General features: G+C 44.8%; 1 protein-coding gene across 1 annotated transcript in view; it reads left to right on the plus strand.

Moving 5' to 3' along the window:
• The window catches only part of rbpjb (recombination signal binding protein for immunoglobulin kappa J region b), a 102,693-nt gene that overhangs the window by 63,630 nt on the left and 24,717 nt on the right, over positions 1-14,346 (plus strand). Inside the window, exons 3-4 of the mRNA XM_046328943.1 lie at positions 4,040-4,135; positions 14,057-14,222. Of these exons, the coding sequence (XP_046184899.1) occupies positions 4,040-4,135; positions 14,057-14,222 (262 nt within the window). The remainder of the gene's footprint in view (positions 1-4,039; positions 4,136-14,056; positions 14,223-14,346) is intronic.

Here is a 14,346-nt window from a genome sequence, read left to right on the forward strand (position 1 = left end):
GTGTGTGTGTGTGTGTGTGTGTGTGTGTGTGTGTGTGTGTGTGTGTGCGCGTGCGCACGCCCAGTGCCATGCCAAAGCAACCTGTAGAACCTGGAGATCACTGTAGCGTCAGATTACTATAGGCACCGCAGAGTGGTGTCCGTCAGAAGACTACAGGCACCGCAGAGTGGTGTCCGTCAGATCACTACAGGCACCGCAGAGTGGTGTCCGTCAGATCACTATAGGCACCGCAGAGTGGTGTCCGTCAGATCACTATAGGCACCGCAGAGTGGTGTCCGTCAGATCACTATAGGCACCGCAGAGTGGTGTCCGTCAGATCACTATAGGCACCGCAGAGTGGTGTCCGTCAGATCACTATAGGCACCGCAGAGTGGTGTCCGTCAGATCACTATAGGCACCGCAGAGTGGTCTGTTTTCTTTCCATCCATCTCTCTCTGGCCTTGGTCTTTCCACTAAGGGTTAGTGAAGTGTAGTAACCTGTGGTTCCCTGCCTCCCCCTTCTTGCCCTCCCTCTCGTGGTTCAGGGGACTCCTTGCTTTCCAATAGGCCTGTCTAGTGTGTGTGTGTGGACTGGGTGGTATACTGTATTTTACTAGACACCACTATTGATGCACGGACCAGTTTTGGGTTTTACTTTACTTACTTTTCGACCACAAGATATTTTGCCAACCATTCTCTTCAGTCTGTGCAGCAGACGCAACAATATGTTGATGACAACGATGCTGTTTCCCCTTCTTAATATAAATCCACAGGCGTTCTATAATGACACTGTTAGTTTGTATGTCTTACTGTCTGCAAACGGCAAGTATGTTTATTTATTTGATCAAGTTGAGGATAAAACAGTGTTAGCTGCTAATCTCTACCTAGTCTTGTTAGTTGGCTAGCTGTCTAGCTAATACAGCCTGATAGCAGTGCAGGTGGAGACCTAAATCAGCATGTTGGTGCAACCGTATCTTCTAAATCCGAGAGAAATAGGGGACGCATGAAGTAAGAGAACATTTAATGTAGCCAAAGTTTATAGGGTCCCACTCCCCTGGGAAACACTGACCAACACTTTGGTTCCTACCCCTGTCACAATAATGCCTCTTTGGCTTTTTCATTAATTGTCATGTCAAACAACACTGTGTTCAAAGTGCCCAGTATTATATTCTAACTATAGAATTAGAATAATCATTCCCACAATTACCCCTGATAATTTCCATGATTCCAACAGTTCACCCAAGTCCAATCGCAATTGGGGCGGCAGGTAGCCTAGTGGTTAGAGCGTTGGACTTGTAACCGAAAGTTGCAAGATCGAATCCCTGAGCTGACAAGGTAAAAATCTGTCGTTCTGCCCCTGAACAGGCGGTTAACCCACTGTTTCTAGGCCGTCATTGAAAATAAGAATTTGTTCTTAACTGACTTGCCTAGTTAAATAAAAGTAAAAGTTTAATTGAACAGTATAAAACAATCGGAATGCAGAAAGCCCCGTTTAAAAACACTTAAAATGTATGTGTTGACCCTAAGGTCAAGCACTACTCCTAGAACTGGTATTATTCAAAAACCACAAATACCGCCAAATAGCATCATCCCGCCAAATAGCATCATCCCGCCAAATAGCATTATCCCGCCAAATAGCATCATCCCGCCAAATAGCATCATCCCGCCAAATAGCATCATCCCGCCAAATAGCATCATCCCGCCAAATAGCATCATCCCGCCAAATAGCATCATCCCGCCAAATAGCATCATCCCGCCAAATAGCACCATCCCGCCAAATAGCACCATCCCGCCAAATAGCACCATCCCGCCAAATAGCACCATCCCGCCAAATAGCACCATCCCGCCAAATAGCATCATCCCGCCAAATAGCATCATCCTGTCAACAAAAAATATTTTGTCCATATCTCCCAGCCCTAATGTATGTGTATGACTCCCTTTCTGTGTCATTGGACGTGTCAAGGTGTCACTGACATCTGTGCAAATGGGCCATTGTGTCTGCTCAGGGTGACCCTTGACCCCTGCTAGTCTGAAGACCTTCAGCTGTGTGCTTCTCAACGAGTACACACGCAGTAACCAGATGTCTATCCAACATTTTTTATGCCAGTAAAGAACGTTGGATAAAACATTTTTTGTGTGCCCGGCCTGATGGAAACAGTACATTTGTCGGTCAAATTTCCAAACGTAGACAAAATAAAAAATACACTATACAAGGTGGGATCTTTTTGTGCCGGTAAAATTAATTATGTGAGAAATGGTGGTGGAAACGTTTTTATGCGCAGGCATTGACATAATAACCATCACATCAAAGAAAACTTAGCCACACGATGACATGGTGTTCCGTTCTCCCGCTACGACTCGGAACAGTTTTATTATAATGAACTTCACGGGGTGGTGAAATTGCAAAGTGATGAGCTTGATGCTCTTTTACAATAAATATCGAGGGTCTCATTCTGGAGACACGATGATCGACGCTTGGCTTCCCTTTGACAAATAGAAATCCTGCTCTTTTGTCCATTATGTAGACTATACCCTTCCCTGTAGCTGGTAGCTGTTGGCTAGAGCACTGTTGCTAAGAGCGGAGTGGCCACATTCGCTCTATAACACAACATTTGTTGTGCCAAAACTGTAAGTAGAGTTGAAAATGCGATGGAAACCCATTTATGTTTTTGCTTTAGGTGACAGATCACAGGCCTTTGCAACATTTTAACACGAGATGTGGATTCTTTGGTGGTGAGCTCAGGGCTTTGGTGGTGAGCTCAGGGCTTTGGTGGTGAGCTCAGGGCTTTGGTGGTGAGCTCAGGGCTTTGGTGGTGGGCTCAGAGCTTTGGTGGTGAGCTCAGGGCTTTGGTGGTGAGCTCAGGGCTTTGGTGGTGAGCTCAGGGCTTTGGAGTTTTACTTTTTTCTCTCCTTTCAGTCAGCCCAGCTGGAGAGAACATATCTTTTGGCACCGAAGTGTGTGTGTGTGTGTGTGTGTGTGTGTGTGTGTGTGTGTGTGTGTGTGTGTGTGTGTGTGTGTGTGTTAGCAACACAACCTTCAGCACACCAGAGAATTGGCTAATCACACTGTTCCCGTCTCTCCATGTTTCAAATCTTAGTCTTAGTGACCCTGAATTTTCACGTTCCTGTTTTTTATCTATACTGATCAAAAATATAAATGCAACGTGTAAAGTGTTAGTCCCATGTTTCATAAACTGAAACAAAAGATCCCAGAAATTTTCCATACACACAAATAAACTTATTTCTCTCAAAAAAATATTTTTTATTTTAATTTTATTTTTACATCGCTGTTAGTGAGCATTTCTCCTTTGCCAAGATAGTTCATCCACCTGACAGGTGTGGCATATCAGGAAGCTGATTAAACGGTATGATCATTACACAGCTGCACCTTGTGCTGAGAACAATAAAAGGCCACTCTGAAATGTGCCGTGTTGTCACACAACGCAATGGCACAGATGTCTCAAGTTTGCAATTAGCCGGATGACTGCAGGAATGTCCGACATAGCTGTTGCCAGAGAATTGAATGTTAGAGAAACTATCATAAGCAGTCTCCAACATCGCTTTAAAGAATTTGGCAGTATGTCCAACCGGCCTCACAACCTCAGACCACGTGTTACCACGCCAACCCAGGACCTCCACATCCGGCTTCTTCACCTGCAGGATGGCCTGAAACCAGCCACCCGGGCAGCTGATGAAACTGAGGAGTAATAAAGCCCTTTTGTGGGGAAAACTCATTCTGATTGGCTGGGCCTGGCTCCCAGTGGGTGGGCCTATGCCCTCCCAAGCCCACCCATGGCTGCACCCCTGCCCAATCGTGAAATCCATAGATTAGGTCATAATTTATTTATTTAAATTGAGTGATTTCTTCATATGAACTGTAACTCAGTAAAAACGTTGAAATTGTTGCATGTTGCTTCTATATTTTTGATCAGTATACTTTATCTCTGTCACTTCTGTCATCTATAACTTGTTTATTTCAATGGATGGATAACAAACCTCTCTCTCATCTCTCCCTCTTTCCATCCCTCTGTTTCTAACTTCTCTCTTCCCTTCTTCTCAGAGAAGCGATGAGGAATTACCTGAAGGAGCGAGGAGACCAAACTGTCCTGATCCTGCATGCGAAGGTTGCCCAGAAATCTTATGGCAATGAAAAAAGGTAATCAACCACCACTTACCCTACACACCACTTACCCTACACACCACTTACCCTACACACCACTTACCCTACACACCACCTACTTACCCTACACACCACTTACTTACCCTACACACCACTTACTTACCCTACACACCACTTACTTACCCTACACACCACTTACTTACCCTACACACCACTTACTTACCCTACACACCACTTACTTACCCTACACACCACTTACTTACCCTACACACCACTTACTTACCCTACACACCACTTACTTACCCTACACACCACTTACTACCCTACACCACTTACTTACCCTACACACCACTTACTTACCCTACACACCACTTACTTACCCTACACACCACTTACTTACCCTACACACCACTTACTTACCCTACACACCACTTACTTACCCTACACACCACTTACTTACCCTACACACCACTTACTTACCCTACACACCACTTACTTACCCTACACACCACTTACCCTACACACCACTTACCCTACACACCACTTACTTACCCTACACACCACTTACTTACCCTACACACCACTTACTTACCCTACACACCACTTACTTACCCTACACACCACCACTTACCCTACACACCACTTACCCCCTACACACCACTTACCCTACACACACTTACTTACCCACCCACACACACTTACCCTACACACCACTTACCCTACACACCACTTACCCTACACACCACTTACCTTACACACCACTTACCCTACACACCACTTACCCTACACACCACTTACCCTACACACCACTTACCCTACACACCACTTACCCTACACACCACTTACCTACCCTACACACCACTTACCCTACACACCACTTACTTACCCTACACACCACTTACCCTACACACCACTTACCCTACACACCACTTACCCACCCTACACACCACTTACCCACCCTACACACCACTTACCCACCCTACACACCACTTACCCACCCTACACACCACTTACCCACCCTACACACCACTTACCCACCCTACACACCACTTACCCACCCTACACACCACTTACCCACCCTACACACCACTTACCCACCCTACACACCACTTACTTACCCTACACACCACTTACTTACCCTACACACCACTTACTTACCCTACACACCACTTTCCACACTCTCCATACTTCCCACAGCTCCTACCTGGTGTAGTACCTCGCACAGCTCCTACCTGGTGTAGTACCTCGCACAGCTCCTACCTGGTGTAGTACCTCGCACAGCTCCTACCTGGTGTAGTACCTCGCACAGCTCCTACCTGGTGTAGTACCTCGCACAGCTCCTACCTGGTGTTGTACCTCGCACAGCTCCTACCTGGTGTTGTACCTCGCACAGCTCCTACCTGGTGTAGTACCTCGCACAGCTCCTACCTGGTGTTGTACCTCGCACAGCCCCTACATGGTGTGTGTGATGACCTTCGCCCCAGTCTGCCCTACTCTGAGGTCCTGAGCGCCCTGGAGCAGGATTTCATCAAGGATATATCTGTACTTTGCTCCGCTTACCTTTCCCTCGATCCTGACTAGTCTCCCAGTTCCTGCCTCTGAAATAAATCCCCACTGCAGGATGCTGCCACCACCATACCTGTTGTAGTAACTAACACAGTCCCAACCCAAAAAAGGCACATTGAAGAGTTCCCTGTTTCATTATAAGTCAATAGGTCAAGGGTTAATGGTATGGACTAAAAAGAGGGCGAAAAAAAGATAAATCACATTCCGTTGTGTCTGTGTAACGTAAGTGTTTTGACCCTCCGGCTTTCCATCTTCTACTGCGTCCAGATGGGGTTAAGCGGTTAAGTTCTCTGCAGGGCACATCCAGGAGGTTAAAGGGTAGATGGCAGGGGAATGGTAGGGTTACAGGGTTGGGGAGCACACTGTGTTAGGTAGGGGGTTATGACTGAGTAGAAGTGGGTAGACTGTTTCCTAGTTGCTGTACTAATGTTAGGTTAGAATGGGGTATGTGGTGTGTGTAGGGAGTTATTGAGCTGTTCTGAATATGGTCATCCAGTTGTAGGGGATTAGACAGAATGAAGCCTTGCTCTCGCTCATGTACACAGTGCCTTAGGAAAGTGTTCATACCCCTGGACTTTTCCCACATCTTGTTAGGTTGCAGCCTTACTATAAAATGTATTGAATTGTTTATTTCCCCCGTCCTCAATCTACGCACAATACCCCATAATGACATCACAATACCCCATAACGACATCACAATACCCCATAACGACATCACAATACCCCATAATGACATCACAATACCCCATAATGACATCACAATACCCCATAATGACATCACAATACCCCATAACGACATCACAATACCCCATAACGACATCACAATACCCCATAATGACATCACAATACCCCATAATGACATCACAATACCCCATAATGACATCACAATACCCCATAATGACATCACAATACCCCATAATGACAAAACAATACCCCATAATGACATCACAATACCCCATAATGACAAAGTAAAAACAGGTTTTTAGAAATGTTTGCTAATGTTATAGAAATTGTAAATATTATATTTATGTAAGTATTGAGACACTTTACTCTTTGTTGAAGCACTTTTGGCAGCGATTACAGCCTTGAGTCTTCTTGGGTATGATGCTACAAGCTTGGCACGCCTGTATTTGGTGAGTTTCTCCCATTTTTCTCTGCAGATCCTCTCAAACTCTGTCAGGTTGGATGGGGAGCATCGCCGCACAGCTATTTTCAGGTCTCTCCTGAGATGTTTGATCGGGTTTAAGTTCGGCCTCTGGCTGGGCCACTCAAGGACATTCAGAGACTTGTCCCGAAGCCACTCCTGCATTGTTCTTGGCTGTGTGCTTGGGTTCGTTGTCCTGTTGGAAGGTGAACCTTCGCCCCAGTCTGAGGTCCTGAGTGTTCTGGAGCAGGTTTTCATCAAGGATCTCTCTGTTCTTCGCTTCGTTCATCTTTCCCTCGATCCTGACTAGTCTCCTAGTCCCTGCCGCTGAAAAACATCCCCACAGCATGATGCTGCCACCACCATGCTTCACTGTAAGGATGGTAACACGTTTCTTCCAGACATGATGCTTGGCATTCAGGTCAAAGAGTTCAATCTTGGTTTCATCAGACCAGAGAATCTTGTTTATTATGGTCTGATTCTTTGGGGGCCTTTTGGCAAACTCCAAGATGGCTGTTATGTGCCTTTTACTGAGGAGTGGCTTCCGTCTGGTCACTCTACCATAATGGCCTGTTTGGTGGAGTGCTGCAGAGATGGTTGTCCTTCTGGAAGGTTCTCCCATCTCCACAGAGGAACTCAAGAGCTCTGTCAGAGTGACCATCGGGTTCTTGGTCACCTCCCTGACCAATTCCCTTCTCCCTCGAATGCTATTTTTGGCCGGGCGTCCAGCTCTTGGAAGAGTCTTGGTGGTTCCAAACTTCTTCCATTTAAGAATGATGGAGGCCACTGTGTTCTTGGGGACCTTCAATACTGCAGAAATGTTTTGTTACCCTTCCCCAGATCTGTGCCTCGACACAATCCTGTCTCTCTCTACGGACAATTTCTTCAACCTCATGGATTTATTTTTGCTCTGACATGCACTCAACTCTGACATGCACTCAACTTTGGGACCTTATATAGACTTCAGTGTGCCTTTCCAAATCATGTCCAATCAATTGAATTTACCACAGGTGGACTTGAATAAAGTTGTAGGAACATCTAAAGGATGATCAATGGAAACAGGATGCAACTGAGCTCAATTTCAAGTCTCATAGCAAAGAGTCTGAATACTTGTGTAAATAAGGTATCTGTTTTTTTTGTTTTTAATACATTTGCAAACATTTCTAAAAACCTGTTTTTCCGCTTTGTCATAATGTGGTATTGTGTGTAGATTGCGGAGGATAAAAAATAAAAATAAATGTTTAGAAGAAGGCTGTAACGTAACAAAATGTGGAACAAGTCAGAGTTCTGAATACCTTCCGAAGGCACATCAGCAGCATCTCACCAGAACTATGTCTTAGTGAATCAGCAGCATCTCACCAGAACTATGTCTTAGTGAATCAGCAGCATCTCACCAGAACTATGTCTTAGTGAATCAGCAGCATCTCACCAGAACTATGTCTTAGTGAATCAGCAGCATCTCACCAGAACTATGTCTTAGTGAATCAGCAGCATCTCACCAGAACTATGTCTTAGTGAATCAGCAGCATCTCACCAGAACTATGTCTTAGTGAATCAGCAGCATCTCACCAGAACCAGAATGTCTTAGTGAATCAGCAGCATCTCACCAGAACTATGCATCTCAGTGAATGTCTTAGTGAATCAGCAGCATCTCACCAGAACTATGTCTTAGTGAATCAGCAGCATCTCACCAGAACTATGTCTTAGTGAATCAGCAGCATCTCACCAGAACTATGTCTTAGTGAATCAGCAGCATCTCACCAGAACTATGTCTTAGTGAATCAGCAGCATCTCAGAACTATGTCTTAGTGAAGAGCATCTCACCAGAACTATGTCTTAGTGAATCAGCAGCATCTCACCAGAACTATGTCTTAGTGAATCAGCAGCATCTCACCAGAACTATGTCTTAGTGAATCAGCAGCATCTCACCAGAACTATGTCTTAGTGAATCAGCAGCATCTCACCAGAACTATGTCTTAGTGAATCAGCAGCATCTCACCAGAACTATGTCTTAGTGAATCAGCAGCATCTCACCAGAACTATGTCTTAGTGAATCAGCAGCATCTCACCAGAACTATGTCTTAGTGAATCAGCAGCATCTCACCAGAACTATGTCTTAGTGAATCAGCAGCATCTCACCAGAACTATGTCTTAGTGAATCAGCAGCATCTCACCAGAACTATGTCTTAGTGAATCAGCAGCATCTCACCAGAACTATGTCTTAGTGAATCAGCAGCATCTCACCAGAACTATGTCTTAGTGAATCAGCAGCATCTCACCAGAACTATGTCTTAGTGAATCAGCAGCATCTCACCAGAACTATGTCTTAGTGAATCAGCAGCATCTCACCAGAACTATGTCTTAGTGAATCAGCATCTCACCAGCATCTCACCAGAACTATGTCTTAGTGAATCAGCAGCATCTCACCAGAACTATGTCTTAGTGAATCAGCAGCATCTCACCAGAACTATGTCTTAGTGAATCAGCAGCATCTCACCAGAACTATGTCTTAGTGAATCAGCAGCATCAGCAGAACATCAGTCCAGAACTATGTCTTAGTGAATCAGCAGCATCTCACCAGAACTATGTCTTAGTGAATCAGCAGCATCTCACCAGAACTATGTCTTAGTGAATCAGCAGCATCTCACCAGAACTATGTCTTAGTGAATCAGCAGCATCTCACCAGAACTATGTCTTAGTGAATCAGCAGCATCTCACCAGAACTATGTCTTAGTGAATCAGCAGCATCTCACCAGAACTATGTCTTAGTGAATCAGCAGCATCTCACCAGAACTATGTCTTAGTGAATCAGCAGCATCTCACCAGAACTATGTCTTAGTGAATCAGCAGCATCTCACCAGAACTATGTCTTAGTGAATCAGCAGCATCTCACCAGAACTATGTCTTAGTAAATCAGCAGCATCTCACCAGAACTATGTCTTAGTAAATCAGCAGCATCACACCAGAACTATGCCCTCAGCCGACACTGTGACACCTCTGAGTTTTGGAGCATGAGAGAGGAGGAGCAACATTGTGTGTGACTGCGTGTGTGTGTGTGACTGCGTGTGTGTGTGTGACTGCGTGTGTGTGTGTGTGTGTGTGACTGCGTGTGTGTGTGACTGCGTGTGTGTGACTGTGTGTGTGTGCGTGTGTGTGACTGCGTGTGTGTGACTGCGTGTGTCAGTATGTGTTTGTTAAATAGCTGAATTCCTCTACTCTCCTCTGTCCTCTCTGGTTAAAGTCACACTGACCAGTACAGAAGATGTGAGCGGGGCCTGTTTTGGGGGTAATGGTGAGGGGGGTCCGGGTTTGGCGGCAGAACCTTTTGTAGCAATGCACCCTGGGACACATCAGGCTTCAAGTCATTTGAGTTTTCATAGTTGGTCATAAAGCCCCCAAAAACAGAACATTCATATACTTTCCTCTTATCTGACACTTATTCACTCACGATTGAGTCGTTCACTATACGACCGGGATTAGTTTCACTAGGGGGAGTTGAGTAATGTCATTATGTGAACACAAAACACCACATATGTATATATTTATAGTCTGCCATGGTGGTCGTTTTTTACATGGCCAGGGGTGTTCCGGACAAAGTAACTGTTTTTTTTTTTGACAAACTCCCAAGTTCCTCTGACAAAGCTAAGTCCCGTGCATAACGAAATCCCCTGTGTTATTCTGAGAATCACGTAGTTTGACAGGTGCTTTGTGCAGTTTGACAAAGAGAAGAAGCAGCGCTACGCATATATTAAGGCCCCCCGAGTGGCGCAGCGGTCTAAGACACTGCATCTCCGTGCTAGAGGCGTCACTACAGATCCTGGTTCCATTCCAGGCTGTATCACAGCGGTCTAAGACACTGCATCTCAGTGCTAGAGACATCACTACAGACCCTGGTTCAATTCCAGGCTGTATCACAGCGGTCTAAGATACTGCATCTCCGTGCTAGAGGCGTCACTACAGACCCTGGTTCCGTTCCGGGATTGGGTCACATAGGGCGGTGCACAATTGGCCGGGTTAGGGTTTGGCCGGTGTAGGCCGTCATTGTAAAATAAGAATTTGTTCTCAACTGACTTGCCTAGTTAAATAAAAGTTAAATAAAGAAATGAATACAATATTTCATATGAATGGCCTAAATGGAGAAACTTTCACAATGAATAGTTTTGTTTATAGTCTTTGTTTTGTGCCAATGAATAGCAATGGAACATCGCCAAATGCGGCAGCTTGATTAAACGTTGTACAGAAACGTTTTGCTCCTAGGCCTGTTTAATGAAACTCTGTTAACCAGTTAGTTGATTGCATATTGTGTTCAAAATGGCTATTCAAATGAGCTGTAAAACATCGCCGTAAAACATTTTAGAAATCTGACTTGCTGGGTAGATGAACAAGATGTTTATCTTTCATTTGAGCTATTGGACTTGTTATTAATGTGTGGAGGTTAAATATTTCTAAGATTTTTTTTTTTTTTAAGAATATTTTTTCATGCGCCACGTTCCAGCTGAACGTGGGAGGGGTCGTTCCCAAATGGGAACCATTCCCGATAACAGGTTAATATAGGTAGTAGATGGCACATCAGGGCATCCCCAGTTCCCCACTGAGCTAATCTTTGTAGAAATGGCTTTCTCATAACGCATCAGCAGGATGGGAGGGGGGGGGGGGGGCTTTTCATTAGGAGTGACGTCCACCGTGGATCGCTAAAATATAGATTATGACCACACTTCCTCAATGTAAATGGTATGGAGACACCTTCACATTCGGCAGCCAAGCGCGAGTATTCAGTGCTTGGCATGATGTTGATTATCTTCCCGCTTAGAATAAACATCTCCAGAGTTCCTGTCATCAGAGTCAATTGAATTAAATAAATCTATATAATTACTGGGGGCAGTTTGGAAGAACTATTCCAGTGTTCATGATGGGCTAAAAATGACATGACATTTTAGTCTCTCTGCAGTGTAACTTTAGTGTAACTGTAGTCTCTCTGCAGTGTAACTGTAGTCTCTCTGCAGTGTAACTGTAGTCTCTCTGCAGTGTAACTGTAGTCTCTCTGCAGTGTAACTGTAGTCTCTCTGCAGTGTAACTGTAGTCTCTCTGCAGTGTAACTGTAGTCTCTCTGCAGTGTAACGGTAGTCTCTCTGCAGTGTAACGGTAGTCTCTCTGCAGTGTAACGGTAGTCTCTCTGCAGTGTAACGGTAGTCTCTCTGCAGTGTAACGGTGGTCTCTCTGCAGTGTAACGGTGGTCTCTCTGCAGTGTAACTGTGGTCTCTCTGCAGTGTAACTGTGGTCTCTCTGCAGTGTAACTGTGGTCTCTCTGCAGTGTAACTGTGGTCTCTCTGCAGTGTAACTGTGGTCTCTCTGCAGTGTAACTGTGGTCTCTCTGCAGTGTAACTGTGGTCTCTCTGCAGTGTATCTCTGTAGTGTAATGTATCTCTGTAGTGTAATGTACCTCTGTAGTGTAATGTATCTCTGTAGTGTAATGTGTATCTCTGTAGTGTAATGTGTATCTCTGTAGTGTAATGTGTATCTCTGTAGTGTAATGTGTATCTCTGTAGTGTAATGTGTATCTCTGTAGTGTAATGTGTATCTCTGTAGTGTAATGTGTATCTCTGTAGTGTAATGTGTATCTCTGTAGTGTAATGTGTCTCTCTGTAGTGTAATGTGTCTCTCTGTAGTGTAACTCTAATCTCCAACTCAACATTATGAAGTTGTTCCTAATATTTTGTACACTGTGTAGTCACACACACACTTAAGTTAGTGTTTCATTCTGAACCGACCAACGTTGGTTTGGGTCAGCTCTTCGGGAGTGTGTCCCTCTCTAAGGAAGAGCCTAGTGGGCGTGGCGTCGCTGTCGTTGTCGGTGTGTGTGTGTGTGTTTACAATATGAATGCTTGTCTGTGTTTTGATACACAATAGGAGCTCTGAGCATGAATACATTGCGTGTGTGTAAAGATGAGGTTTCCACTGAAATCTCCCTCTTTCTCTCTCTCTCTCTTTTAGGAGATGAAAGCAGACTGGTGTTATGTGTCACTCTCCTTCTCCTCAGACTAGACAGACAGTCTCATGACAACTGTCTCCATATGACACACTTTCCTTCTTTCCCTGCACATGCTCATAAAAACAAACAAGCTTTAGCAATTTTGAAGAGCAACATGGGTGAAAACATTTAGATATTTCTCCCTAAAGAGTGGACATGACTGAGACAAGTAAAAAAGTGTTGTTTTAAGCAATCTACGTGTTTATTTCTCCTGACATGTCTTCCTGAGGTACTGGCTAAAGAACCAGTTCTTGTCAGATTCGACTCGAGCAAAAGCCCCATCGTTCATTGGACATTTCACATCCTCCTTTGAAAACGAAACAAGGTTTTACAGGATTTCAGTAGCTGTTTTGAGAAGTTTGTTTGTCACTCAAAGAAATGCGCTGACAACTTGGCTGAAACTTCATTCCCAAGTTCTACATTTCTTTATTTTGTTTATGTCACACTGCCATCTAGTGGCAGAACGTCGAACATGCAGTATGACATGTTTATGAACAGTCTGGACCCACCAGACCAGACCGTTCTATCGTGTGTGTGTGTGTGTGTGTGTGTGTGTGTGTGTGTGTGTGTGTGTGTGTGTGTGTGTGTGTGTGTGTGTGTGTGTGTGTGTAAAGTATTATAGCTACTAATCATTTGATGTGTGTGTAGTCTGGGCAGTGGTGTGTACACTGAGGATACAAAACATTAGGAGCACCTGCTCTTTACACGACAGACCAGGTGATGATCGCTTATTGATGTCACTTGTTAAATCCATTTCAATCAGTGTAGATGAAGGAGAGGAGACAGGTTTAAAATGGATTTTTAAGCCTTGAGACAACAGAGACATGTATTGTGTGACTGGGCAAGACAAAATACTGAAGTGCCTTTGAACTGGGTATTGTAGTAGATGCCAGGTGCACCGGTTTGAGTGTGTCAAGAACTGCAATGGTGCTGTTTTTTTTTCACGCTCAACAGTTTCCTGTGTGTTTCAATAATGGTCCACCAGCCAAAGGACATCCAGCCAATTTGACACAACTGTGGGAAGCATTGGAGTCAACATGGACCAGCATTCCTGTGGAACGCTTTCAATACCTTGTAGAGTCCATACCCCGACGAATTGAGGCTGTTCTGAGGGAGAAAGGTGGGGGGGGTGGTTTCGCTCAATATTAGGATTGTGTTCCTAATGTTTGCAATAATCAGTATATGTAAATTATACTTGTGTGTGTGTGTGCGTGTTCAGGTTTTTCTGTCCACCCCCATGTGTCTACCTGATGGGCTCTGGCTGGAAGAAGAAGAGAGAGGAGATGGAGAGAGAGGGCTGTTCAGAGCAGGAGGCTCAACCCTGTGCCTTTATAGGGATAGGAAACAGTGACCAGGAGATGCAACAGCTCAACATCGAGGGAAAGGTAGGGCCCTGTACACTTCTTTGTCTCTCTCTCTCTCATTCCCTCCCTTTCTTCCTGTCCCACCCACACCTCTCTCTCTGTCCCACCCACACCTCTCTCTCTGTCCCACCCACACCTCTCTCTC

Source organism: Oncorhynchus gorbuscha, linkage group LG25 (assembly GCF_021184085.1).
Source record: "Oncorhynchus gorbuscha isolate QuinsamMale2020 ecotype Even-year linkage group LG25, OgorEven_v1.0, whole genome shotgun sequence".
NCBI classification, from domain to species: Eukaryota; Metazoa; Chordata; class Actinopteri; order Salmoniformes; family Salmonidae; genus Oncorhynchus; species Oncorhynchus gorbuscha.